This window comes from Pygocentrus nattereri, chromosome 16, assembly GCF_015220715.1.
Source record: "Pygocentrus nattereri isolate fPygNat1 chromosome 16, fPygNat1.pri, whole genome shotgun sequence".
NCBI classification, from domain to species: Eukaryota; Metazoa; Chordata; class Actinopteri; order Characiformes; family Serrasalmidae; genus Pygocentrus; species Pygocentrus nattereri.
In genome coordinates, this window is record NC_051226.1 from 32,293,775 (window position 1) to 32,317,401 (window position 23,627).

At 39.1% G+C, this 23,627-nt stretch overlaps 2 protein-coding genes and 1 long non-coding RNA gene across 4 annotated transcripts in view; 2 read left to right on the plus strand and 1 right to left on the minus strand.

The window, feature by feature from the left end:
* Positions 1–1,896: 1,896 nt before the first annotated feature.
* Positions 1,897–20,991, minus strand: LOC108412725 (NACHT, LRR and PYD domains-containing protein 12-like). Of its 2 annotated transcripts, XM_037545745.1 has the most exons (13): positions 20,910–20,991; positions 19,263–19,342; positions 14,883–14,993; positions 12,807–12,923; positions 9,627–11,477; positions 9,309–9,554; positions 8,354–8,509; positions 8,072–8,221; positions 4,713–4,886; positions 4,356–4,529; positions 3,205–3,378; positions 2,769–2,815; positions 1,897–2,616 (listed from the first exon to the last, which is right to left on the minus strand). In XM_037545745.1, exons 2-13 carry the CDS (start codon positions 19,307–19,309, stop codon positions 2,075–2,077), a joined length of 3,789 nt encoding a protein of 1,262 aa, XP_037401642.1. In that variant the 5' UTR covers positions 19,310–19,342; positions 20,910–20,991; the 3' UTR covers positions 1,897–2,074. The 2 variants fall into 2 exon arrangements, with proteins under 2 accessions (XP_037401642.1, XP_017540365.1); XM_017684876.2 differs by having other exon boundaries at positions 9,309–11,477.
* Positions 5,207–6,845, plus strand: LOC119265374. Its single transcript, XR_005131610.1, has 2 exons — positions 5,207–5,288; positions 5,946–6,845. It is a non-coding gene; the product is annotated as an uncharacterized LOC119265374 (long non-coding RNA).
* Positions 20,992–21,678: 687 nt separating the features above from the next.
* The window catches only part of nop14 (NOP14 nucleolar protein homolog (yeast)), a 42,802-nt gene continuing 40,853 nt past the window's right edge, over positions 21,679–23,627 (plus strand). Inside the window, exon 1 of the mRNA XM_017684879.1 lies at positions 21,679–21,767. The gene's annotated coding sequence lies outside the window, so the exon portion shown is untranslated. The remainder of the gene's footprint in view (positions 21,768–23,627) is intronic.

The window sequence follows — 23,627 nt, forward strand, 5'->3', positions numbered from 1 at the left end:
TTGTTGTTCTAATTATGTAATTTGCCTTGTCATTTTACTTTCCAAAAGACTAAAGGGCCCAACTCATGTTCTCATGACAGGCCTTCTAGTTATCCTTGATGACATCTGCATAGTGTCACAATTGGCCCCTCCCAGTCTTGTCCATGTGCATTTGTTTTGTTTCTTCCCGGTCCTGCCCCCTTGTTTCCAGACCCTGCCCGATTATATCCACCTGTCCCTCGTTATCCCTGTTATATTTAAGCTCAGTGTTTGTCCTGGTTTGTGGCTGGTCTTTGTTTGGGGTGTTAGTATTGTTTGAAGTGTTTGGTCTTTGTCTTGGATTGTTTATTTATTCTGTGTTGTTTATCATGTCTGTATCCCAATCTCTCTGTGTTGACTGCCTGACCCTGGACTGTCTTGACCCTGAGTATGGATTTGCCCATAATAAATCTCGCTTGTCTTCGCACATGCACCCGCCTCCTCATTGCTCCACAGTGTTGCAGAAAGACCAGCCGATCAAGGACGCCACGAGAAAGCGAAAATGGCTATACAAACATGTGATTCTTCCATTGGGACGAAACTCCAGCTGTTTCTAAGCAGCCCAAGTTAGACATGTCTCGACGCCACCAAAACGGAGACAGCAAATCCCTTGGCACTGAGGGTACACGGGTATCTCGTTGTTCCTAAAAAACTTCAAAGAAACATCCGGCTTTGGTTTATGATGACGAGATCCCAAGTAAGCGCCTAGGGTCTACCTGTTTTAAGCAACGCTGGAGGAGCGACCTGTAGAGCAAGACATGTTTAGATGGAAGGATCATGCAGAAAACCCTTTCTACAGCAGTCGGCTCTCTCTCAAGTGTCACTGCGAGCTTCCCTGTAGCTCGGGTGAGCCTTGGGAGTGGCCAAGAGTGTTCCTCCAGGTTGGTGCAGCAGTCCGCTGCCCGAGTTCCTGCTCCCTTGGCCACACCATATATATAAGGAATAGCGTATTATGGTACGCCATTATGTAGGTTTGTTTTATAGACTCATTTTGGGGCTGCTAGCCCCAATCTCCTGCTTGGAGAAACTGCTAAACTACAGATATGTAGATACATTGATGATTTTCTACAATTCTGTAAACATCTATAGTTATGTTTTCGAAATCAACATCCTTAATTTAAAAAAATTTTGTTTTCCCTCATATTTTCAAAAGGTACTGATGACCAGTACTACAACTTTCATTTATACTCTTCCTACTATTTGTAACGCAGCAACAGAGTACCAGATATAAGATTGCGGATGATATAAGAAGGTTGCACAAACCAACCATAGTCAAAACGGAGCAAATCATAAACTGTAGTCAAGTCCAAGCCGAAAGGTCAAAACACAGATCAAACCAAACGAGCGAAGGTACCAAGGGATGGGGCAGAAGTCGGAAACAGGATAAACGGAGCAAAAGGTCAAAAAACACGGTCATCAGATAGGAAACTGTACTTCGCAAAGTGTCTAGCTAAAGCCCGGGCTTATGCACTCCACGCTGTGTCTTATGACCACACATACACAGGTGAAGATGGTTAATAATCAGAAGATTGAGAGTGCTGATAGGAGTGCTCGCAAGAGGTCAAAGTCACATGGGATTCCACAGGATCCTGGGTAATGAAGTCCTCTCCTAACATAATTTTACAGCACAGCTGTCTCATAGCATCTTTAAAAAGGGATGTATGTGTATATATACACGTGTGTAACTATTTTTTTACAAAGAGAAAAGTATAGTGTTTTAAGAATGAACTACATAAAATGAACTGATATATTTAAGATTATGGTTAATTATGAAATGTAAATATTACTACTTTAAACAGTGACTTTGTGAATGAGAATTCAAGTACAATAACTTCTTTGTAACTGCTGCTCAGGCCAACTCTAAGCCATACAGATGGGTGTCATACATCATAGCTTTATTAGAGCTCAAAAAAACATTGTTTATCTGACCTTACTTTAGAGTAAACAACACCATTTGATTATTTACACACATCTTATATTACTCTATCACTAAGCCTGTTAAATATACACGCGTACTGACCAGTCATTGGCCCAAAACTCAAACCCTGTCAAGAGACTATTCTACCTCACACATATACAACGAGGAGTTAAAATCGACTCCAAAGCCAGCGTAGAGGGGCTCAGTAAATGAGGAGCTGAATGTGTGTAGGTGGGTCAGTGTGTGTGTGCTAGGTGAGATGCTGTAGAAGGACAGTGTGCCAGCTGCCCAGTCCAGATACACTCCTACTCTGTTGGACCTGGAGGGAGGGGCAAGGACATTTATTTTCTTACTATTGTGCCACACAGAGTAACTGTTATCAGAGCAATAGAGAATCCAGGACTGGTCACTGAATCCAAACCAACACTCTTCATTGCATCCTTTCCTCCTGATGCCTCTGTATGTCATGGCGATATCAGCCTCCGTCCCTGTCCACTCAGCCTCCCAGTAACAGCGTCCAGTCAGACTCTCCACACTCAGAACCTGATAATAGTGATCAAATCTGTCTGGATGATCCAGATATGGCTGATCCTTTTCCACGCTCTGCACCTTTCTGTTCCCCTCGGACAGACAGAGACGTCTGTGTGCTGTGTTTGGGTCCAGATTGAGGCAACAGGCATCTGTACACGTACACACACACACACACACACACACACACACACACACACACACACAGATTAGAGGAGACACAACTAGAGAGAGAGAGAGACAGTGTGTGTGTGTGTGTGTGTGTGCGTGTGTGCGTGTGTGTGTGCGTGTGTGTGTGTCTTACATTTCTTTCGTCCGGGTTTCATTCTGATCTTCCCTCCACATTCCACTCTAAAAAAGAAAAAAATGTAAACTCCATTGATTGTATATAGTATTCAGGGTTAAGGTAGCAGTAAATATTTTGTATATGATAAAGAACATCATTGCTGAACAACACATATATTAAGGGCTCATCTAACAGTAAACTGCATCAGATAAGAAAATGAATTACTAAATGGTAAATCAACTTTTCATGGTTAATGTAGCTTTAATCTACAAACAAAGACATAAATAAAACAGTAAATACATTCAGGGTTAGTGTAGCAGTAATTTTTCAGTATGTGATTAAAAAAAAAAGATAACTGAACATTAAATACATTAGAGTTAGTGTAGCGATATCTGTGTCTAAGGAAGATGGTTACTATGTAAATATATTTAGGGTTCGTGTACTAGATACTTACTGTAGTATCTCCAGTTTACAGTGTGGATCCTTCAGTAGATCATGGAGCAGCTTCACTCCAGACTCTCCTGGGTGATTATAGGTCAGATCCAGTTCTCTCAGGTGGGAAGGGTTTGATTTCAGAGCTGAAGCCAGAGAAGAACAGCCTTCATTCGTGACCATACAACCAGACAATCTGCAGAAAGGAAGGAAAAGAAGATAGAGGCCATTTACACAGGACATACATACAGATGCAGCCGTTTTATTCTGTTCAAATAATACACTAGTGAAAGCCCATTTATACCAAAACCTCTACAGCGTAGAAGGCAGGTGTGTTAACCACTACACTATCCCAACCAGTTGACTGCAAAAATGTAGAGGTAAAAGGAAACAAGTAGCAGGGCTTAGGTGAACGAATGGAGAATGTTGGTGGGTACATTACACCCACTGTATGTAGCAAGGCTGATTAACAGATTGAAAAACAGCATTATTTCAGCAACATACATAAACATGAACCAGCACAGCTTGTTTTTTTAAAAAATGTTTTTAATGTTTTAAAGTCATCAATTATGTCCTTTTTGTTCTTCAATCAATTTTATGTTGCCAGACCAATAATCCAACTCTGTCTTGGTTTATGTAGTCAGTATTCATTAGATAGCCCTGTACCCTAAGCAGAAAACAAACAAAAACATTAAATCAAACTGGGGTATGTTTTCACTGGTGGTATTATTATTATTATTATTATTATTATTATTATTATTATTATTATAACAACAGTCTCCCTTTTGTTTCTCTTAGTTTAATCTTAAATCTTATATGGCCATGACACATCTCTAACTTGTGTGAACCACCTGGGACTGCCTCAAATTTTGCACCAAAATATATATATATATATATATATATATATATATATATATATATATATATATATATATATATATATATATATATATACACAAAACCTATATACTCATTGGACCCCCTAGTGGCTCAAGTGCCCTAATTGACTGGGTATACTGCATGGAAAGAAACAGCCTTGACTAGCCATGGTTTTTAAATCTTCCTTTTTACACTCTAACTGAACTGTATATGTCTACCTCATCGTCTCTTAATGTCAGAATATCAATGAACATCAGAGCTTAACATTTAGGATCTAATTCTGAAGAATCTCACCTGAGAACCTCCAGTTTACATTGTGCCCTCTTCAGCCCAGCTGAGAGCAGCTCCACTCCTGAATCCCGCAGATCATTGTTACTGAGGTCCAGCTCTTTCAAGGAGGAGTTTACTGAATGAAGCGCTGAAGCCAAATTTTCACAACCCTTTTCCTCAAAATTACAGACAGCTAATCTGCAAACAGATGTTACATTAATGTAGCATATTGTTTAGACACACTACAAAAATGTATTTCTGTATATTTATATATTTATGGTGGGGTTACAGTGAGAGATACAATATAATTCTAAAAGCTAATCAAATCAGAAAGCTTATCAGCTAACGTTCCATTCAAAATTTAAATAACAGAAGGTTTACCTGAGTATCTCCAGTTTACAATGAGAACTCTTAAGTAAGGCAGAGATCAGCTCCACTCCTGAATTCTGCAGGTCATTGTTACTGAGGTCCAGCTCCTTCAGAAGACAGTTTGTTGATTGTAGAGCAGATGCTAGTATCTCACAGGAGTCTGTGGTAAGATTACAGCGAGCTACTCTATAAATGCAGAGAAAATACAGCACATGGCACAGTTTAATCAGGGGAACTGAAGAAGTGTGACATTACCCTCAGTGTCCCACTTTGTATTAACATTTACAAATAAGTACATAAAATGTTTATAGTGATCCTATATATATATATATATATATATATATATATATATATATATCCTCCTGAGACCCAGCAATTCAATTTTGTCCACTGTAGTGGACATTATGTTTTTTCTCATATCTTCCATACTATACTTTTCACTCTACTTAGTCCTGTTGTTCCTTAAAGAGGACCACTGTGGCTTTAAAATGACATCACATTTTAGGGGTGTGACTTTGCCAGGTTCTTGTTGCTGTCTTTTCAAAATGGCTGCCATCACAACAAGCACATTTTATGGAAAAAAGAAAGGTAAGCATGATTTTCATAATTAACGAGTTTTTTTACTCTACTAAGTTGATTGTTTCAAGGATGTAAACATCTCAGGAATATTTGAGTGAGTTTTCAGAGCTGAGCTTAAGTATTTTCATAGGAAAAACAGCTAATTTATAAATGTACTCTGTAGTGGACGCCAGGACCTCGTGCGTATATTTGTTTCACAATTTTTAGTAGACAGCTCAATGACAGAGGCAGAGAGGATTCTTAACAGAATCATTGAGGGAGATTCAGAAATAGATCTTTCTGAGCATGACAGTCCATTGAGAGAGCATGAGACAGGAGAGAGTGAAAGCTCAGATGACACAGATGAGGAGGACCCAGATCAGGTGGACCAAGATGCAGAGCTGGATGAAGCGTCCCATCATCCTCTATGGGCAAAAACCAGCACGTAGGGATCTGAGGTTTTTAATCAATGCAAAAATGAGAGGATAATCTGCAGGGTTAGGGTTATGTCATGATATATATCCCAATATTTTATATTTGAATCTAATGAAAAATTTTAAGACATTTATTAGAAGGATGAATGAATGTGTTGAAAACACAAAAGTGTTCAAGTGAACTATCCCTTTAACATTTTTACGGCATGTTAATTATGCTAAATTATCAAGCATGTTTTGTCTTTCTTCTAAGGTTCATGCCCATGTTGGAGGAATGTGGAATTACATCAGCTGATGATTCCCTATAACGAAGAGACTGGAGCCCACTGCAGTACTTCCAGCAGTACATTGATGATCAGTTAATTCGGGATCTGTCTTTCTTCACCAACCAGCGCATGGTACAGGATTCAGGCTGTAGCTTGAACACAACACCAGAAGAGATTAAGACCTTTTTAGGAATCTCAGTGTACGTGGCAAGCCTCGGATATCCAAGAATGAAAATGTACTGGGCACTTCACTGATTTGGCCATCACCAACTCCTGGATTCAATACAGACAAGACAGTCAGACCTTGCAACGACCTGCAAAGAAAACCTCCCAGTACCTGGAGTTCAAACTTCTCTTGGCTGAAGAACTGATATCCCAGGCCCAAGTAGGTCAACGAGATGACACTGACTCAAGTGATCAAGAATTCTTTCTGGAAATTAAGAAAAGGAAGCCCCATCCAGATACAAGAATAAGGAAATATGGTGCAATTCATTTGCCCCAAATGCTCAACATTCCAAATGCTTCCAGATGCAGAATGCCTGGATGCAAAAAAAACCTGGAAAAACCTTTGTGAGATGCATAAAATGCAGCATGTTCCTCTGTGTCTCCAAACAGTCAGATTGTTTCATGAAATACCATCTAGAGTCAAATATCTAATGAAATTATAAAGAATTTTAGGTGAAATGTTGTAGATGTTCCATTATTCTGGGTTAATTACATTTGCTATTGTTTTTGTACATGGTATTCTATTTTCCTAGATGATTTCAGTGGATATTTCCATATACATACTCGGCTCTTAAAAGTTTAACACTTGAGAACCATGAAATCCCATTGTCCACTACAGTGGACATGTTGTAAAATTTTAATAAAAATAAGTTTTAACATTTTTTTCTTTGCAATGTATTTTTTATCACCACGACACTTAATTTATATTAAAAAAATAAATAAATTAAAACTTTTTTTTCCCTGGGTCTCAGGAGGATATATATATATATATATATATATATATATATGTGTGTGTGTGTGTGTGTGTGTGTAAAAAACACAAAAATCATTGTGTTTGCCACCGTCTTTTCTCTTTATCTACACGCTAGCTGTTTAGCAGCACAGGTATTTACTATCAGGATAGGTTGTGATATAATATTACATTCAGAACAACAATAGACTGAAAAAGGCATTTCTGAAAATAGAAAAAAGCATAGTATGACAGCATCTTTAATCTTTACTGTACTTCTTTATTTTATAATGTAGAGTAGCACTATTAATACTGTTATTATTCATTTGTATGGCTGGATATGCATCATTTACAAATAAGTACCGAAAATGTTCATAGTGATCTAAATATCCATCCATCCATCCATCCATCCATTTTCTAATCCACTTCTCCGTCAGGGTCACGGGGGGGTGCCGGAGCCTATCCCAGCAGTCTTCGGGCGGAAGGCAGGATACACCCTGGACAGGTCGCCAGTCCATCGCAGGGCAGACAGACAGACAGTCACTCACACATACACACCTAGGAGCAATTTAGCATATCCAATTGGCCTGACTGCATGTCTTTGGACTGTGGGAGGAAACCGGAGAACCCGGAGGAAACCCACGCAGACACGGGGAGAACATGCAAACTCCACACAGAGAGGACCCTGGTCACCCGGCCGGGGAATCGAACCCAGGCCCTCCTCGCTGTGAGGCGACAGCGCTTGATCTAAATATATAACAGCTTATTCTTTGCTGTTTTTGTTTGCTAGCCGGCGTTGTCCAGAGGTGGGTGGGGTCCTCTTGAGCCATTGTCTTTTTCTGTCTTTATCTACACACTAGCTGTTTAGCAGCACATATATGTAACTGCCACCACTGGATAAGTTATCAGGATAAGTTATGTCATAATATCAAATTCCGAATTACAATAGACTTAAAGGAGCATTTCTGGAAATATATATTAGAGCTTGTATACACAGTGGAATAGTATGATGTTTGGACAGCATCTTACGTCTTTTACTGTATTTCCATATTATATATACACACACATATATATTATATGTATTTCATAATATATAATAGCAGTATAATGCTGTTATTATGGTTTATGTCTTCTACAGTGAATTTACAGAGAGCTCACCTAAGTATCTCCAGTTTACAGTGTGAACTCCTCAGTCCAGCAGAGAGCAGTTCCACTCCTAAATCTAATTCTTCCAGGGGGCCGTTTGCTGATTGTAGAGTTGATCCTAGTTTCTCACAGGAGTTAGTAGTGAGATTACAGAGAGCTAGTCTGTAAAGATAGGGTAAACACAACAGATGGTACATGAGTAAGTTTATTCTCCACATTGTATTTGAATGTAAAAATAAGCACATTAGATGTTCATAACGCTTCATCTAGGCGATCGCATTTAAAACTGCAAACCTGCCCACTGTCCTTTCTTTTTCAGAGAGTAGCTCCACTCCTGAATCCTGCAGATCATTGTTACTGAGGTCTAGCTCTTTCAGGCTGGAATTTGCTGACTGAAGAGCTGAGCAGAGAGTTTCATATGAGTTCTTAGTTAGACAACAGCCATCTAATCTGCAAAAGAATAAAAAATACAGTTAAAATAGATCATATAAAATCAAATACCATATGAATTATGTTAGATTTGCATGAAACATTTTAATATTTGATTTTAATTTGAATATTTATAAGCTACAGACTCAAACTATTTAATTATGCACATTGTTTCACCTACCTCAGAATGCACTGCGCTCTTCTCATATTCATACTGACATATCATCATGATAGGTTTCCCACAGCAGTCACTAATGTTCATGGAATTAACTCTGACTTTCATTGTGATACACTCCTAACTGTAGTCGCTGGTGTTTTCTGGTAACTGATCCATTTTCATAGATCTATTCTACAGTATTACTCTGATAGGTCTCCAACAGTGGTCACCAGTTGTGGGTAATTGGTTAATCTAAATACTTCTGTCAAATTTCATTTTGCTTGTTCTCTATATGCAATTGTGTTAATTACAATTTTGTTTTCTATTCATATTATTGTTGTGCTATTGTTTTGCTATCCTATGTCAAACAGAGGAGAATAGGTTCTCTTTTGAGTCTAGGTTCCTCTTAACGTTTCTTCCTCTTGCTTTGTTTTTTTGGGTGATACTGAATGGAGATTGCACCGAGATTTTCTAAAAGCTACTTGGAACGGTGTGTGGTGCTGGTATGAGGCACAGTGGTGTTGCCAAAGTGACCAGTGAGTGTACTTGCTGCTCTTACTAAACAACTTAAAACATATTTGTGATCTAACTGATATGAAGTCAATGGATCTATTGAATCATGATGGATGTTCTATTAATGCAGATACAATGTAGAACACTCACAGAGCTTTTCGGCAGACAGTCACAGCTGGAATCAGTCTCCTATAACCCTCCTCTGATGTGTTGTATTTCTTCAGGTCCAGCTCATCCAGCACCTCCTCCGACAAAAGAAGCATATAGGCTAGTGCTGAACAATGTCCAGGAGAGAACTTCTCTTCTGAGTGTTTATTTGATTTTAGATAGTGCTGAAGTTCTCTGGAGAGAGACTGGTCGTTCATTTCGGACAAACAGAGAAAAAGATTGATGGACCTCTCAGTAGAAAGAGATCCATCAGTCAAGAATGGATATTGTTCATATCCTTTGATCAATTCCTTGATGTACTCTATAGTTTTCTCTGAACTGCTCTGTGGGGATATCAGTAGGCCCCGAAGGAGTCTCTGATTTGACTCCAGTGAGAGGCCCAACAGGAAACGGAGGAAAAGATCCAGGTGTCCATTCTGACTCTCAACAGCTTTATCCACCACTCCCTTTAATAGTTCATCCAGTGTAACATTCTCAGACCATTTCCTGGACCATGGTTTGACAAACGTAAGTGAAACTTCCTTAGGATCTTCTCTATATTCTGGTATGAGAAACGCCAGTGCTCTAATGTTCCTGCTCTCATAGCAGTGAAAAACATAGACAGCAGCCAAGAATTCCTGAAAGGTCAGATGAACAAAGCAGTAGACTTTCCTCTGGTAAAGCACACATTCCTCCCTAAAGATCTCAGTGAAAATCCCAGAATACACTGAGGCCTCAGTGACATCGATGTTGCTCTCTCTCAGGTCCTCTTCATAGAACATCACATTGCCCTTCATCAGCTGTTTGAAAGCCAGTTCAGCCAGTTTCAGAAGAATGGTTCTGTTAGATTCCAGCAGGTTCTTTGGGTCTCTTTCGTCTTTTTCCTCATACTTCTCATTCTTCATGTTTGCCTGAGTGAGCAGGAAGTGTGAGTACATTTCAGTCAGAGTTTTAGGAATTTCTCTATTATGTTTCATGACTTGCTGAAGAACAGTGGCTGAGATCCAGCAGAAGACTGGAATGTGGCACATTATGTGGAGGCTCCTCGCTGTTTTAATGTGTGAGATGATTCTCTTGGCTTGGTCTTGGTCACTGATTCTCTTCCTGAAGTACTCCTCCTTCTGTGGATCACTGAATCCCTGAATTTCTGTCACACGGTTGATGCATTGAGAAGGAATCTGACTAGCTGCAGCTGGTCGGGAGGTTATCCAGATTAGAGCAGAGGGAAGCAGCTCTCCTTTGATGAGGTTAGTCAGCAACACACCCACTGGTGATGTTACAGTGGTGTCAGATACTTTCTCACCCTGTGAAAAGCTCAGCGGAATTCTGCTTTCGTCCAGACCATCAAATATAAACACAACTTTGTACTGATCATAAATCTTTGGGTCCAGATCTTTAAGCTCAGGATAGAAATCACACAGAAGTCCATGAAAACTGTATTGATCATCTTTAATCAAATTCAGCTCCCGGAATGGAAGCACAAACATAAAATGTACATCCTGATTGGCTTTTCCTTCAGTCCAGTCCAGAATGAACTTCTGCGCAGATACAGTTTTTCCAATGCCAGCAATGCCTTTGGTCAGCACAGTTCTCAGCTTTTTGTCTTCTTTTTTTTCTATGTAACTAAGACCTTCAGCCATCCCAGCTCCAATGTACCCCTCTTCTTTTTCTCCTTTAGGACCTTGTAGCAGTTTAAAGATATCTGAGCAGTTGATTGGATTTTTTTGTAGGTTTTTTCTTGATAGGCTCTTCTGTAAAACCTCATGCTCTTCATTCACCCCTTTACTTTCTCCCTCTATGATATACAGCTGTGTGTAAACCCTGTTCAGGAGTGTTTTGTTCTCTGGGATTTGGATTCCCTCAAATAAGGTCTCATACTTTTTCTTAATGCTGGTTTTGTGCTTCTCTAAGACTTCATGCAGGTTGTCATCTGCTGGTTGGTAAGAATCTTGCTCCATGGACACATTATATGGATGGAGAACTGGATGTGTTCTAAATCTTTTTCTGCACCGAGGACAGACAAAGTCTTCTGATGCAGCTAAAGGTTCCCAGAAGCAGCTGATGCACTGCTTGCAAAAACTATGACCACAGGTGATAGAGACTGGATCAGTCAGAAGGTGGTGACCCAATCCACACCTGGACTGATCCTGGAGCTGGGCATCCATCCTCCAACTAAGACAGAGAAAGTGTAAGTGTGAGCATAACATTCAGAAAGTTTATGAATTATTTCTTGGTCTAACACAAAGAATAGTAAGTATTTTAATATATTAAAGGCCCAGAACCACTGTTGCAGCCTCCTGTTCATCATCAAAAAGTATCATATAAAAGGAAACGTCACTGCTTTCTGTACCATTAAATAGGCAGAGAAGCAAATCCAGATGTAATGGGGAGCACATGAGGATTATTTACATAATTTACACACCAACGTAGTGCTTGTGCTTCTTTAAGACAATGCTGTCGTGCTGTTTGAAGCTGCTGGGAATTAAAAAGTGTTTTTCCACACAGGTCCTCACAAATGCACATACGTTTACAGTCACATCATCTTCCCAGTCATTTACCTAATTAGGTATTTGAATTAGGCTATCCTGTCTGTAAGCTCCACACATTTTGTATCATTTTTAAATGTTTAGTGTTACTATTTCATTGAATATTACGTTCATGTATGTTTTGTAGAGGAACTGTGCTGCTTTTCACATTCATATTTATGGCAAATGAATAGTGGTTATCATATATACCTGTTTACTGATAATCAGTATCATTCCTTAAAAACCATATACACTCACCGGCCACTTTATTAGGTCAATTGCTTGTCAACACAAATAGCTAATCAGCCAATCAGCCAATCACATGGCCGCAACTCAGTGCATTTAGGCATGTAGAGGTGGTCAAGACAACTTACTGAAGTGCAGACCGAGCATCAGAACGGGGAAGAAAGGTGATTTAAGGGACTTTAAATGTGGCGTGGTTGTTGGTGCCAGACGGGCTGGTCTGAGTATTTCAGAAACTGCTGATCTACTGGGATTTTCACGCACAACCATCTCTAGGGTTTACAGAGAACGGTCCAAAAAAGAGGAAATATCCAGTGAGCAGTCAGTTGTCTGGACGAAAATGCCTTGTTGATGTGAGAGGTCAGAGGAGAACGGGCAGACTGGTTCCAGATGATAGAAAGGCAACAGGGACTCAAACAACCAACCAAAATCTCTGAGGAACGTTTCCAACACCTTGTTGAAAGTCTGCCACGAAGAATTAAGGCAGTTCTGAAGGCCAACCTTTTACTAGCACCTAATAAAGTGGCCGGTGAGTGTACTTTGAGCCTTTATTGCTGAGTACCTCATATTTAAGAGGACCTGACTAAGAAAATGTCAATGTATGAATGTTATTAGAAACCCTACAATTAAGAGCAATAATTCCCCTCCAAAATGAGGAAAAATGAACCCTCCATCACTTTTGCGCTAAATTGTGTCGATGCTGTGTTGTTATTCAAGCATATTTGTGTCTCACCTCGGGTCATTACCAGTCCCTTTTGTACTGAAATCTTGAGGGATAATCATCGAGTTATTTTGTAAAGACATGCAGCTGGGCTCTGATGACTCTGCTCTGGATTTCTGCAATTTTAGTCTGGAAACAGGACACACACAAAGTTTTAAGTTAGCATATATTTAGAAACAGTTATATGATTCAGCTGCTAAGGTAAAAAACAGACTGTTAAAAGTTACTGACGCTTCATACATTTAGAATAATAAACGAGGTTTGGTTGGCGCACAAAAACAATAGATTAATGAGAAATGGAGAGTTCAGACAGGACAATTAACAATTTAAATGGATCAATCCTGAACACTACACATTTGGCCACTGTACATGTAGCTGTACATGCAGTTCCTCTAGTGGCAGAGGTGATCGTATCTTGAAGTAGCACCTCCTGTTCCAAAAAGAGACCACCGCAATGTGCATGCCCACTTTCGGCATAGTAAAAATACATTACCTATGACCTTTGCTCACTATAGTATTTGTACAGGCCACACCTACATGATGCAGTATTGTCTTTCTGTTAAAGCTAGCATAGTGAGATCGCCTAATGTAGGTTAGTAACATATACTATTACAATGCATGAAAACATGCATTCAGAGTACATTTACAACATCTTGATAAAGCACATGAGAAAAGCTTTGCTTTCGTAATCTTTACCTAATTCTGACAGCCGCTCGCTGTTACTGGTTGACAGTTTAGTGCAATTCTTCTGTTAGTATGTTTCATTTGAATTGAATGCCAATATCCTCAACTTTCACACTCATTGCTTGCTTCAGTCCCCACAATCCCTCCCAAGTACGTGTCCAGTACAACAATAATCCTAAAACTTACGAACTTAAAAAACTTGTGAAAATGTCTAGAAATGATCAGTCCACAAAAGACAACATGGAGATAAATAATTGGTTCGTCACGGTGATTTATCAGTCTACTCAAGCTTCAGGAACTTTTAGGAAGCAAATCTTCTGTTGCTCATCCGATATGCAAAGCTGCAATGAATATCTTTGAGAAATAAAACTTCTTCTTCTTCTTTCAGCTGCTCCCTTTAGGGATCATCTGCCTCCATCTTGCCCTATCCATTGCCTCCTCTACTTTCACACCAACCATCTCCATGTCCACCTTCACTACATCCATAAACCTTCTCTGAGGTCTACCTCTTCTCCTTCTACCCGGCAGCTCCATCTCCAACATTCTTTGACCAATATATCCACTATTCCATTACACTACACCGATAGAAACGAAGGTACTATGCAGGTACATGATTCATTCATCACGGTACAAACAGTGTAAACGTTCCCTTAAAAGGTACAACAGTGATTTTAAGGTCCAACTGTGTACCTTAAATAAGTACTTCCCAGCGGAAAAGTAAATATTTGTATGTTTTTATGAACTAATTCTTTAAAACAGAGCCATTTAATAAAAAGCCTGGAGACGATTTGGGGTGTGTGGAGTCTGTACAGCTTAGAAAATATCATTTCAGTGGATTGTGGTACAATTTTGTTCCATGACTAAAGGTACTGAGATGTACCCCTGAGGGTACCACTGCAGTGACAAGAAGGGTACTGCCCCAGTGATAGCATCGTACCTCTTTTTCTGAGCGTGTAATACAGATGTCTGAACTCAAATATCAGTTTCTTCAATGATAATTTGAATGAGGCATGGGTAGTTTGAAATAAAATATGTAAATAAATTGCGTACTGTCTAATCCAGTACAGTCTAATACAGTCGCTTTGCAAAATGTAAATAAAAACAGAATGCAATGATGTGCAAATGATTTTTATTATATGTTTCTTTACATTTTGCACAGCATCCCAACTTGGAAAAGGGGTTGTAAGTAGTACTGAGCCTTAAAAAACATATCGTTCAATCCTTTATTGATAAGCACCTCAAATTTTAGGGACTAAAGAAATGTCAAAGGAAGAACATTAGAAACCCTCTCTATAGTATTACATGATTGTGTTCCTACCATAAAAATGATCCTCCAGTATATTAACTGTATATTGTATAGATGTGTTGTTATTCAGTTGTATGGAGGCCGTATTTGTATCTCACCTTAGGTTATCAGTTGTACTTGTACTGAAGGCTGGAGGTTCAAACATTGAATTTTTGCTTTTCATAGACACACAGCTGGGCTCTGGAGGATCTGCTCTGGAATTCTGCAGTCTAGAGACAGGATGTATACACACACACACACACACACACACACACAAAAGCACACAATTACAGTTCCTAGATTTACAACGGTCCTACACTTTATGCTCAACATCCATAACAATGTTTAACATACGGAGCCCGGTAGGTGAAGAGGAAAATCTGTCCCGTACTCTCGGTTTACAAACTGTACTCTCGGTTATCAAAACTGTAGCGACAGATTTGTGAACTGTATTCTCGAATTAAATTTCCGTGACCTCTGATTTTTCTTCAATTTCTCAATTTTAGGAAACTGTGCCCACAGAATAGTTAGATAACTGTGTAAAGTACATGCTACCTCCCCGTACAGGCCATGTTCCTGACTAGTTTGAGAAAACTGATTTTTTGACATTTTTGAAAGTGGACAGGCAACTGGACCTTTTGGGATGAAACGATAAATATAAGCAAGTAAAGTTAATGTGAAATAAAGCAGACAGTTCCAGAACGTAATATGTAATCGTGCCGTACTTTTCAGATACACCTTTTTCAATGTCTTTGACACTTTATTAAATTACAGTTTAACCACACGGCTTAATTGGAGTGTTTTGTAGAAATGTATTACGTGACTGCGCTTGTTTAAAATGAGGCAAAAATAATCTCGTTTTTGCCTGTATTATCCCACCACCCAGCCAGCGACAACTGACAGACTCAGCCCAGAGAGCACAATGCATGTTAAAAGGAATAACATTAAACGTTGACTACGCAATAATTGCTGGCTATTTATACCCCAGTGAACAATTGATGTTGAAATCACATGCATGAGCGTCATTTCTGTACAGTACAGTTTACAAATCCATCAGTACAGTTTATAAACTGTCCTCTACGGGACTCTGTATTATATCTGTTGGCCGAAGAAAACCATGTGTCTCTAAAATAGTAAGTTTACAGGAGAAGACAAAAACATAAATACTTTTAATGTAAGTCAATGGAACCAGACGTCTTTCCAAGTTATTTTGGGTCGTTTCTTTTGGTCCACTGATCATTAAATTTACAGACAATGTAAAGGGCAACAGGCATTTTCAAATTATGTCAAAAACTGAAAAACATGGAGATACAAGGTTTTTTCTGACAGCACTTTGTGTATCACTCTATGAGAGCAATTTGGTTCCAAAACATTCATTTTCTTCAGGAATAGCTGAACATGTATGCCACTAAAATTCAGTCATATATGTTCATAAATAAAAGCTAACAGAGTTAACATCAAACTTTTGCCATGCTCAGAAGTATTTTTTAAACACCATCACATATCAATTAAATACAAAACATTCATTTTAGTTCAATCTGACATATTAAGACATGACTTGAGTTTTGCTCAACTATAAAAACATATACCCAGTCACATTTAGTGAAACATTTAGTGAGGAGCAACATCATTTAAGCATTCAGGGGAGCCAAGATTAAAAGCTGGTTCTCATTCAGCTTTGATCATCTGTTGCTACCCATCAGATGACCTTCTCAACCTACTGTAATGAGGGCAAAGTTAAAGAGCTGGTGCTATGTCATCATGAACGTTGCTCTGGAATATATAATCATTTTATTTAAAAATCTGTTATCAATACAGTTGCATTTACTGACCACGTCTTTGATTTAGCTTTTAATATTCATCAGTTTGGCGTGTGTTTAATGAAGGTTTTTCAGGTCCCTCTGTCAAAAGGAGTGCAATTATATTTGATTTCTCGCACCACAGATATCACACTATGGTTTGCTGTTGCTACAGATACCGCTCCTGCTCCCAATGATCTAAAACACACCTGAGTCAGCAGTGACTAGTTAGCATGGCCTCCTTCATTTGCATTTATTTTCAAAAACACAGAAGACCAATTTTTGAGTCCAATTTTGTAGTAATTTACCAATAGTGTAACAATAGTTTAATAAAAAAGTTTGCACTTAACTTGGTCCAAAGTGTCCAAGATCAAAGCCCAACTTGCTCAGTAATGAAATATAATGTTGCAAGTGAAATGAATAATAATTTATAAATACATTTTTACAGATACTGTAACCATGTCACATTATTAGGAGTTTGATCAATTTTTAGGCTGATGAGATGGAATACAATATGACTTTATCAGGAATTTATTAGATTTACAATAAGATCACCCCCCCCCCCCAAAATCCAATATTGAATAAGGGGAACATCAATGGGACAGAAACCTACAAGAGTTAACTCTTTCAGAAAGAGCTTTCACTTTTATGTCCATACCACAAAATAGATTGTTATTGTAGCCCTGTACTTGTGTTTGAGTGTAAACATATAACTTCTCTTCACAGATGTAACAATTATTTAGCCCAGTGAAACTAGTTAGCATTCATTTTATGTGTTCAGATGTCCACTCTGAACAAAATCATGAAGTCCTATAGCAATGACACAACGAAGGGGGGTAAAGTGGTTCCTTCTAGAAGTGCAGGGATAACATTTTTACCTTTTCAACTCCTCGAGACCACCGGCACTTTCAAAACGCACTTCATCATATTCTTCATAACCTTCATATTTCATCAGCTGCATTCAAAAAGTGGGCGTCGTATGAGGCTGTAACTCTTCCTTCCAGTGATGTCATTTTAAATGCTTATAATAGAAGACAGTGAACTCACAGTTTTATTTTCTACTGAAAGTCGACCCGTTTTTCCAAAGATCTGGGCTATAAACTATAAACAGATGGCGTCTCTTCAGTGATCTGCTCTGTAAAAATAATTTTTATAAAATAATACAAAGAGCGTCTAAATTTTTGGCTTTCAGAAGTAAATTGTAAGATAAGATAAGATAAGATAAGATAAGCTTTATTGTCATTCCCATCACATGTGGTACATGAGGTGGAACGAAATAGTGCACTGAACGTCCCAGTTAACTCCCCAAAGTAACAATAAACAATAAACAATAGCATACATGTCACGCATTCCATGGACATTTCCCAGTAGCCTCTGGGAGATCACGTGACGGCTCAGTCACAACCGGAATCCGACACAGACTCCATTTCCCAGGAGTCACAGGGGACGCATGTGACTAAGGACTCAGTTCAACGCTCCTATTAGTGTTCACATCCCCAGAGTACTGATGCGGAACACCTGTGGACTACGTCATATGACCTCTTTTAGATAGTATATAAGCCCGGGTGGCGGAGTATTGTATCCCTGTGATCTACTGAGTGGCTTTTATGATGCCTTCTTATGTTTTTTGACCATTGCCTTGCCTTTACGTTCCTCGAGTTTTCGCCTTGTCATTTTGGTACTGTCGCCTCTATTGCTTGATCTGTGCTTTGACTACGATTCTGGCTTTCCCTCTGGTTAAGATTAAAGCTGACCTTTTTCAAGGTCTTCACTCATCTGCACTCTGTTCCCACGTAACAATACAGCAATATGTGTGATCATACAACGTTTTCTGTTCATTTGAGGGGAGCTTTAAAAATAAATAAATAAATAAATAAAAGTTTTCATGCAGTTACTGAATAATTTGCCTTACGATTTGGTCATGTAAATTCAGATGAACAAACCAAAGTATATGTTGGAGAATCAGGTTAAACACTAAAAGCTGTACTTTTTGTGAGTTTTGGGGAAAATTCTGGTGGAAAGGCCCACAACATTTTGCATGTTTTGTAATGTGTATGAGAATGTTAGAGAGAATTCGAAGAGAACTCAGTCTAAACTTGGGGAAAGATGCATCTTCTGACAGTGTGATGATTTATCTACTTTTGATTAGGAATAAGTGACCCTTATTAGTCCCCCAACAGGGAAATTTCACCTCCTCATTTAACCCATCCACGCAGTGAAACGCCACATACACACTAGTGAGCGCGCACACACACACACACACACACACACACACTAGGGGGCAGAGCGGTAGGCAGCTCCATCCACAGCATCCGGGGAGCATTTGAGGGTTAGGTGTCTTGGTCAATGGCACCTCAGTCATGTACTGTTGGCTCTGGGGACCAGGTCCCTAGCCTCCAGCCCTTGACTGCCCTTTTTAGTTTGTCAACATATCTTTATCAGTAAAATATTGATTTTACATTCAAGGTCTAAACAACTTAATTTTGAGCCTGTACGTGTGATGTAAAGACATGGGATGTTGTCTGCAAAACCACTGTGAACTCAACCCAACACCTCTGCCTTTTAAAAGATTACTCAAGTCTGACTCCACTCCATGTCATGTGACTTGAGTCCAAAAGAAATACAGTATGATCAGTGACTGTTTAACACACCCTTGAAGAATCTATTAAACTGTATTTACTGTCTTTGTAAGTCACTCACTTTAGACCAGAGGTTCCTCCTTCACTGCTGGAGTTCCGTCGCTCCATAGTTTTACGCCTCACAACCACTGCTGGGTTGCCCTATGTGAAGAGTTCATCCATAAATAGTTACAATTAGGATAATTATACATTATAATAAGATTAGATGACCCTTATTAGTCCCACAATGGGGAAATTTCACCTCTGCATTTAACCCATCTGTGAAGTGAAACACCACATACACACTAGTGAACACACACAAACATTAGGGGGCAGTGAGCACGCTTGCCTGGAGCGGTGGGCAGCCCAATCCGCCGGGAAGCAATTGGGGGACACCTCAGTCATGTGCTGTCAGCTCTGGGTATCGAACCAGCGACCTTCCGGTCATGAGGCTGGTTCCCTAACCTTCAGCCCAAGACTGCCCCAATTATGATTATGATTGTACCACAGCACATATGTAAAACCAATTTAAATACAATTTATTTAGATCAGAGATCAGAATTTGACAAAACAGTTATCTCAATGGCATATTCTAAGATTCAGCTAATGATCTACTATCCAGTATTAGAGAAGACCTCAATCATCGGCTTAATACTCTTCTGTTGTCTGCATATAGTGCTGAACACTATAGAGCTTATATTACCCCTTATAATTATAAACCCAGTTCCAAAAAGTTGGGATGCTGTGCAAAATGTAAATAAATACAAAATGCATTGATGTGCAAATCATTTAAATCCTGTATTTCATTGAACATAATACAAAGACAACATATCAAATGTTGAAACTGAGAAATTTTATTGTATTTTGAAAAATACATGCCAGCAGCACATTCCAAAAAAGTTGGGATGGGTGCAACAAGTTGTGTAATGCTAATTAGCTAATGCTAATGCTGTGTAATGTAAAAAAAAAAAAAAAAAAGTGATTGGCAACATCGATAACATGATGTGTATAAAAGAGCATCCCAGAGAGTCTGAGTCTTTCAGAAATAAAGATGGGGAGGGGTTCACCACTCTGTGAAAGACTGCATGATTAAATAGTGCAACAATTCAAGAATAACGTTTCCCAACATAAAATAGCAAAGACCTTTTGCTTTTCATCATCTACGGTACATAACATCATTAAAAGATTCAGAGAATCTGGAGAAATCTCTGTATGCAAGGTGCAAGGCCGAAAAAAAAACAGCAATTGCTGGAAACCATATAATAAACAGGGTCCAGAAACACTGCCATCTTTTCTGGGCCTGAGCTCATTTCAAATGGACTGATTCTATTTTTATTTACATGTTGCACAGCATCAAAATTTTGGAAACTCTGTTGTATATACACAGCTATAAGGGTAGTGACAAAATCTCATCAAATGAAAACTTTTTAAAATTGGGTTGGGGGGGGGTGTTCTATGTTTTCAGGAAACCACACAATGTCATTAGAGACTAGACACCAGCAGAAACTTTGAATGGTTTCTATGTCTTTTTCAGCAGGGAGCACCAGTCCTGTTTCCACTGAAACTCTACTGTAACTGCACACCTGCTCGTGAACTTCTCTGTGGGGTTTGTCTGGATGGGTTTCAGGCACTCGGCCATCTCTAAAGTTCTACAGCTCTAAAGTTTAGTCAGCAGTTCTGAATACAAGAGCTCAGTTCTGTAGCTGTGAATAAGTAAACATGCTCTTACTTTAATCTCCACGCCAGTACAGCAGATCTCCACGTTAAATCAGGATCTTGGAGCTCTCGGATCTTCTCTCTTTCTCGGTTACTTTTTCGTTGCTTCCGCTTAGATGCGGTCAGGCACGTCAACGGCGCCGCCATCTTGGGGCGGTCAACATCGCTGTGGACAGCATTCAGTAGCATTACAGAGCAGCACTTTAAATACGATACTGTCCAAAATGATACCATTTCAAGAAGATTGCTCTGAGAAACTGGGATAGGATTTTATAACGTAGAGAATGCATGTTTATGTGTAGATGTGGCCGTGTGGTTAATGAGGCGCAGAGAACCTGCTGATGTGATTGTTTTTTCTCTGGTTTTATATTAAGCTGATTTCATTTGATAGTCTTTTCAGGGGATCTTAACTTTATGTAGTAGTATTTTTTATTTATTTATTTATTTTACAATGATGGTTTGTAGCTAGGTAAACTATAGCACTAAGTATGTATGTATGTATGTGTGTGTATGTGTGTGTATATATGCATGTATGTGTGTATGTATGTATATGTGTGTGTGTATATATATATATGCATGTATGTGTGTGTGTATATATATATATATATATATATGTGTGTATATATATATAAATCAGGCTTATGTGTTTCTGTGTGAAAATGTCTGAAATACACCTGGTTATGTAAAACACATAAATCTGAGATATAAACGGTTGTTTCTAAAACAGAGCGTCACAGTGGTGTAATACCCCTCCCAGCCGCCAGCGGCGATATAGTCTCGCTGCTTCTGTGGCCATGTGGAGCGGATGAAGGGGCTGCGTGTTTCTGAACTGAGTTAGTTTTCGTGAAACTGATGATCGGAGTGTTTGCTGGTGAGTGAATTTTATATTCTATAAAATATTTCCTCATGTATACGTTTAACGTATTCGAATTGTCCGTTCCACCTTAAGTAGTGCAGCCGCTCCATTCCGTTGCCTGCAAATTTAAGGTGGATCAGATCATTCAAAGCCTCAGCTCCGTGTCTGTAAGTATTAAAGCGAAGAGACCGTCGTAAAGAAGCGGAGAGAGGCTGTTGGTCCAGGTTCGCAGTTGTTTGGGCAGAGATCCCTGTAAATGGGCCTGTCCGACCCTTTAAAGGGACTGCGCTCAGTTTCTGTATAATTCAAGAGCGGTTTGGTGTGAAGTGGTTCGGATGTCTTTACAGTGGTGGTGATAGGAACCAGGCGTCGCCATGACTACAACACAAATCTAGCCATTTTATTTACCATCCAGAACCACCAAAGAACCTACACGAATCATCTGAGCTTTATATGGAGTGTTGATGATGGAAAGTCTGAAATAAAACGTTTTCTTTGGGGACTATTTTGCCTCAGCAACAGTAAACAGTGTCTCAGTGTCATCAGGCAGTGAATTCATAACCATTTCGTTTAGCTAGTAACTTTCTTCGAGGGAGTTTTTAGAGGTGGACGTCTGGTTCCTATCACCACCACTGTGAACAGCTCTGACTCGGTAAGTTTCTCTAGAACGGAGCACCAAACCACTCTGAACGACTCTGTTTACATCTTAACCACTTGAAAGTTAACTTCATTTCTCTGCATTATAGATGCTTTCAAGTACAACCCCATTTCCAAAAAAGTTGGGATACTGCGCAAAATCTAAATAAATTCAATTATGCGTGAATCATTTAAGCCGTATATTTAATTTAAAATGCTACAAAGACAACATCAAGTGTCTAAACAGGGATATTTTATTGTTTTTTGAAAAATAAATCCATTTTGCCAACTTTCCAAAAAAATTGGGACGAGGTCATGTTTACCACTGCGATTCGTCATCCTTTTCTTTTAACACTCTGCAAGCGTTTAGGAACTGAGGACACTAATTGTAGTTTTGATAGTGAAATGTTTTACCAGTGTTGCTTAAAGAATTACAGCTGCTCATCAGTTCTGGGTCTCTTTTTGTCATATTTTACATTTCATAAAGTGCCAAGTGTTAGAGGTGACCGGTCTGGACTGCAGGCACCTGGACTCTTTTCCTACCCTGAAAAAGACGTCACCTGGATGGCAGCATATTGTTGCCAAAACATGTATATATCAGTCAGCATTAATGGTGCCTTCACAGATGTGCACATCACCCATACCATGTGCACTAATGCACCCCTATACCATCATGAATACTGGCTGTTGGACTGTGCACTGATGACAAGCTGAGTGGTCTTTAGCCTGAAGGACTCCATGATTTCCAAAAGAAATTTCAAATGTTGATTCAGCAGACCACAGGACACGTTTCCATTTGCCCTAAGTGAGCATTTCTGGATCCTGTTTATATATGGTTTCTTCTTTCCATTTTAAGTAGCATTTGTGGATGGAGTGATGAATTGTGTTCACACACAGTGGTTTTCAGAAGTGTTCCTGAGCTCATGTAGTGATTTCCACTACAGCATCATGTCTGTTTTTAATGCAGTGCTACCTGAGGGCCCAAAGATCACGGCAAAGACTGTTTTTTTGGCCTTGTCACTTACACAGAGATTTCTCCAGAGTCTCTGAATCTTTTAATGATATTTTGTACCATTGGTGATGAGAAGCAAAAGTTCTTTGCTATTTTATGTTGAGAAACGTTATTCTTGAATTGTTCCACTGTTTAATTGTGCAGTCTTTCACAGAGTGGTCAACTCTCTTTATCTTTACTTCTGATTCAGCCTCTCTGGCATGAACCCAATCATGTTACTGACCTAT